The sequence below is a fragment of the Chiloscyllium plagiosum genome, unplaced genomic scaffold (assembly GCF_037043375.1).
Source record: "Chiloscyllium plagiosum isolate Xiang-an unplaced genomic scaffold, Cpla_swu_hap1 HiC_scaffold_39, whole genome shotgun sequence".
Classification (NCBI taxonomy): Eukaryota; Metazoa; Chordata; class Chondrichthyes; order Orectolobiformes; family Hemiscylliidae; genus Chiloscyllium; species Chiloscyllium plagiosum.
In genome coordinates this window covers 66,614,953-66,620,952 of record NW_028270177.1, presented here as the reverse complement: position 1 = coordinate 66,620,952, position 6,000 = coordinate 66,614,953, and the positions used below count along the sequence as shown (strand labels likewise).

Genomic DNA, 6,000 nt, shown 5'->3' with positions numbered 1-6,000 from the left:
AATTTTTGTATGTTTTTCCCGTATCCATAGTTACTGTTTTTTTGTGAAAATTTGTTCTGTGCCTATTCACTTCTGGAGAAACTCATCAGGTCTGTCATCATCTGCAGAGACAGAGAAACGGCGTTCGCATTTCAAGCCCAGTGTGACACTTCTTCAGAACTGAAAAGGATTGGAAACTGGGATTTTCAATCCCTTGTCAGACTTGGGCGATGGGTGACAGGGAAAAGAGGGTGTGGCAAAGATAAATGGTCTTTTAGCACAGGTGAACGAGTGGATGATGTAAAATGTGTTTAAATTAAGGTGTGAATGGAGGAAAAGGGTTCTCTCTATTGAGTGCAAGATAAAGAAGACGCAACCACACAAGGTCATAGGGAGGCCAGGAGGGAGAATGCTGACTATGTGACATTATATAGATCTGGCCATGAATATGTTTTCACTGTTGAGATCATCGCCCCCTTTAGACAGAGGAATCCAGGTGCTTGACATCTTATTGGCACTAGTAAGCATTTCGTGCTGCCTTCGTATTGCAATATGGAGAAAAACAAATCACCATACAAGGTTTGGGCTGAGTATTGTTTACCTGTTATGTTTAATATTGTTTAAATTTGCAATGCTTATCTTTAAATACTTTTCATTGAAATTAGTATCAGATGGAGTGTAGGAGGTTGGGTGGTGACATTGTAAAAGTTTCTAAAACCTGAGAGATATGGATAGGGTGAATAGCCAAGATCTTTCCAACGACATGGGGAGTTCAGCCATAGAAGGCATAGGTTTAAGGTGAAAGAGGAAAGCTTTGAAAGGAACGAAGGGGCATTTTTTTTTACACAGAGGGTGGTTGGGTATGGAATGAACTGTCAGAGGAAGAGTGGTAGATGCCAATACAGCTACAACATTTAAAACTCATTTGGACAACCATATGAATGGGAAACAGTTAGACACATATTGGCCAAACGAAAGCAGAAGGGACGAGCTTAATTTGGAAAACCTGGCCAGCATGAACATTTAAAAAAGCTTCACGCAGTGATTTCCCGTTCGGTGTGGTTTGTGAACGGGAAATTATACTTTTCCCTGTAAAATCATGCAAAGTATTTCTGGAGATGCCTGAGAATGTAACAAGCGGATTTGATAAAGGGGATCTGTTAGACACCAGGCTTTCCAGAGATTTTTCACAAAGTATTACAAAATAAGAGTTCTTACACACAACAGAAGATCGTAGGATGATGGATAATGTATTAACATGGGAAGTTGATTGGTTAGCCCATAGAAATCAGAGAGTCAGGATTAATGAATCTTCATGATAAAGGTGTATTTGCTGGAGTACCACAGCTATGAGACCGATGGCATCAGTTATTTACAATCTATACTGATAGCCTGAAGGAGGGAGCTGAGTGCAATTTACATCCAAGTTTGTGGTTGACGCTGTGAACCAAAAGACAGGGTGTTATTTAATGGAGAGGACTTCCAGAAAAGGAGCAGTACAAAGGGATTGTAGTCTTCCAGTGTATGAAACATAAAGTCAGCATGCTGATGCAGCAAGTAACTAGGTTGGTTCAAAAGACGGGTTCCTGGTATGAAAGGGCTGTGTTATTGAGAATCTCTAAAATGGTGAGGCGATTATTCATTGGGGTTTAAATGAATGAGGAGTGATACTGCTGAAAAATACAAGACACAGAAGGGACTTGAGAAGGTAGATGTTGAGAAGTCGTTACCATTCCTGGTCAGAGTCTCGAACTCGAGGACATAGATACCGAATATGGAACATCGATTTCTGTCTGAGTTGCAATGTGATGCCTTCTCTCAGAAAGTAGTGAATGTCGCGAATTTCCTAACCCGGAGAGCTGTGGAGGGATACAAGGAGTCAGGAAGAAAGTGGAGTCCAGCCCTGGAGTAGATCAGCCATGTTCATATTAAATGACAGGGCAAGCTTGAGGGGCCGAATAACCTACTCTTGTTCCTACTTATTAATTTCACATGTTATGCTTTTGGAAAGTAACTGGTTATTTTCCTGGAAGCTGTGTTGTGTAATGCTGCATTCGGATGAGCAAAGAATAAGTTTGAGTTAACCCTGAGTGGAGTGGGGGAGCTGTAATCACAGCGAATCTTGGTCTGTGACATGACTTACATCTGGAGCAGAAGTTACAGAGAGGGGAAGCTTGGAAACAGGAATTGGGGTGTGAGGGTCACTTCCTGGCCCAGCCTGGATTTTCGAATTACATTTCCAAAACTACACCTAACCATCGGAGTGGCCTCGATCTGCCGCAGTATAGCAGGTCCGAAGGGTTGATTGGAACATCAGAACATAGGACTGAGGGACACGAGGGGGCCATTCGGCCCTTTCAAACTACTCCATCAGTAAAGTATGTCATGGCTCATCTCATTGTGGTCCCAGCTGCACTTTTCTCTCCATGCACCATTATCCATGTCTATTGAAAATCAGGCGAAGCCAGCCTTGATATAATACAAAGATTCCGCCATCCCAAACTTCTGGGAAAAAGGATTCCCACTTGAATGAATTCCCACTTTGTGAATTTCTTCTCACTCCGGTTGTGACTGAGGTTGGAGGGTGTCACACCTTCCTTTTCTAGTCTCACTCCTCCACGGCTCACAACAAATTTTAAATGTAACCAAGTTGGTGATCTGGACGATGATTAAGATCTCAGACTGAGTTAGGTTCAGTGATAAGAACAAGTCAGGCAGATTTCTTTAGTCAGCCACAAGTTACTAACAAAATTAGCGGAGGAGAATGGTGGATCTGTGGGTGGCACTGCTTCCTCACATCACCAAGGAGCTGGGTTCAATTCTAACCTCGGGTGATCCTCCATATGACGTTTGAACATTCTCGCCGTGCCTGTGCGTGTTTCCTCTCAGTGCTCCAGTTTCCTGCCACAGTCCAAAGATGAGCATGAGTGTTAGTTATGGGAAATGCAGGGTTACATGGGTAAGGTAGGGGGGGGGCACGTCCAGGTGGGATGCGGTTTGGTGGATCAGTGTGGACTTAATGGATGGAATGGCCAGCCTCCACACTGTAGAGGTTCTATGACAATGACAACAAATTTGGACTATACAAACACCAGCGGGTATATCTTCTAGGAGAAAGTGAGGACTGCAGATGCTGGAGATCAGACCTGAATTCCAGCAACACATTTTCAACCCAGCGGGTATATACATAATTCACTCTCCTCAAGGTCTTGTATGTTTCATTCTCATTCCAAGAGTAACCTGTTAAAACCTTCATCATGTAAGCCCTTCACCCCAGGAATACGTGAAATGAAACTTCGCTAAACTGCTTTCAACGTAATTATATCTTTTTTCAGATACACAAAAAATTAATCTCACACTCAGATCATAACGTTTATAATTGTTTTCTCAAAGTGCTGTGAGTTTTTGGAACACTCTTCCTCGCAGAGCTTTGGAGCAAGGGTTATTGAATATTTTTGAGGCACAGACAGAAGTTCATGAATAACAACAGAGTCAAGGATTATCGAGAAATGGGCAGCAATTTGCAGCGTAGGGGGAAATGTAGACAGTGGTATCAAATTACACGGGTCCAGAACATCCAGGAATATAATGCAAAATGAAATGATAATATCAATAAAATGTTGAGGGGGAATACAAGATGGCGACGATCCAGACGGTCTGTTTTGCTGGGCTCTGCATCAACACACGGGCAAAGTGGTTCTCTAACCCACCCCATCCCAGCCAGTTAATTGGAATTCAACACTAAAAGAGTGATAGAATCTTTACTAATCCCGTTTTGTCAAATGGAAATGAGAAAACATGGGAAAGGATCGATTAAGTCCCAACACACTGTGCACCCGTCAGAAGCATCAAGCATGCCTGAGGCTGTAGCTGCAACCCACTCTGCTCGTTCAATAGACCCAGTTACTCACCAGGCCTTGGTTACTGAGTTCATCAAGTTACGTAAAATGATTGAAGAAGGGTTCAGCAGTGGTTGTAGCTGCTTTCAGCCGTGCACCAAAAACATGAGCAGCAACTTGACAGCCTTGGAAACAGAACAGATGATGCAGCGACAGAGAACGCGATCAATTCCTTTCATTTGATTTCTTTGAAAACCAGGTCCGTACCGTAACTGAGCATGACGACGACCTCGAGAACAGGGATAGGATGAGGATGTTCACATCGTCGGTTTGCTGGACGGGACAGGACGGAAGGTGGTCAGCGGGTGAGTTTATTGAGAACTGGCTGCCGCGATTCCTTCACTTCAAAACTGAAAAGGGACAGGTGAAGATTGAGACAGTTCGTCGAGTTACGTTGCACAGGTCAGACTCAGACCAACGCCTTCGCCCTGTCCTTGTGTGGTTACATAGATATGGGGATAAACAAAGACTGATGGAATCTTCCAGAACACAGGGGAAAGATCCAATGGTTTTAATTCACGAGGGCTCCAGTATTATGTTCGTTCAGGACTTTTCAACGGTGGTGATTCAGGAAAGAAAATCTTTTGATGACGTCAAGAAAAGAATAAGGGAACTCGGGATTCAGTATTCCCTACGGTACCCAGCTGTGCTCTGTATTGCTTTCAATGGATCCACGAACTCGTCTGACTCTCCAGAGAAAGCAAAAACTTTATGGACATTTTAAAATAAGCTGAATATTTAGATAATCATGTTTCTCTCTCAAAGAAATTTTCTTGGAATTTTCTGGTATTAACCAGTGTTAAATTGTAGTCGGGGATGGGTAGAGTATTCACTTTTAACTTCTTCATTAGTATTACTACTCTTTTTTTCTTTCCTTGCTTGTATATGGGGTGCGGCACAAGCTGGAGTGGGTTACAAAGGTACTTGTGATGACTAAATAACGACCAAAGGGCAGTTGAAGCCCGATTTTTGTTGTTAATTGCCATGAATGTCATATTGGTAGCGGGCAGAAGATAAAGTATTGTGATATGTAACAGTGCCCACTGGGTGAGCGTGGGGTAAATTTCCTATCGAATGTCATTGGCACTTTGGATTTTGTTTCTTTTTTTTGTTTTTTTATATGTGTTTAGTTTTGGAATGTTTTTAGAGCTTGTTAGTTGTAGTCGTCTTAGTTTGTGTTGTTTTTAAGCTCTATGAGTCTTTTTTCATTCATGATCAGTGATGTGTAATTCAATTTGTTCCTCTCTAGAGCTCAAATGTCGCTACGGTGTGTAATGGATAATGATGTTCTTAAATGGTGTACCTGGAACAATAAGGGGAGTCATCGTCCAGTCAAGAGGAAATGTGTACTTTCTAGTCTTAGGAAGGAGAGGGTGGATGTTGTCCTATTGCAGGAGATGTACCGTGATGACAAGGAACATTGGACATGACAGCAGGGCGAGTTTGATCGGGTTTATTTCTCGATTTTTTTTTATTGTAAGAGTAGGGGAGAAGCCATACTGGATAGGAAGAAACTTCCAGTTAAATTACTAGATTATATTTGACACTCACAGGAGGATCATAATCCCGAAATCCTTGAACTATGGAAAAGAATACAGTATTTTGAATGATTATTGCCTCCTGGCGCACCCTCTTAAAACCTTGATAGATGCATTTTCTAAATTAGGTTATCTTGCCTCGTGGCACATTATTGTAGACGATTTCAACTGTCTTACGTACCCCACAGTGGACTGAATGTCCAAAGGTCCCCCAATACCCAGGTTATAATGTAAGCAATTAGTGGAATTCTGTGCAGAACTAGAGCTGGTGGATGTCTGGAAGCAAATCTACCTCACAAGTAGGGATTTTGTTTTCTTCTTTAACCAGCAGAAATGCCGAACGAGGGTTGATATCTTCCACATCCCTGCAGCAATCTTAGATTTGGTGGCATCCTGCACTATTGGGAGTATTATCATTTCTGACCATGAAGCAGTATACTTATTGATTAAGGTTAAGGGTAATATAACAGATTCGAGACACTGGCGAATGTATCCCGTTATTCTTAAGGCTAGTTAGTTCATTGAATATTTCTGCAATGTATTCAGATCTTTCTTAGCCATTAATTCAGTTTCAACCAGTAACC

The 6,000-nt window shown here is 42.1% G+C and overlaps 1 protein-coding gene across 1 annotated transcript in view; it reads left to right on the top strand.

Annotated features, from left to right (window-relative positions):
- Positions 1–3,616: 3,616 nt before the first annotated feature.
- LOC148138749 (putative G protein-coupled receptor 139) overlaps positions 3,617–6,000 on the top strand; it is a 72,642-nt gene continuing 70,258 nt past the window's right edge. The window contains exons 1-2 of the mRNA XM_087981364.1: positions 3,617–3,634; positions 4,078–4,183. Of these exons, the coding sequence (XP_087837490.1) occupies positions 3,617–3,634; positions 4,078–4,183 (124 nt within the window). The remainder of the gene's footprint in view (positions 3,635–4,077; positions 4,184–6,000) is intronic.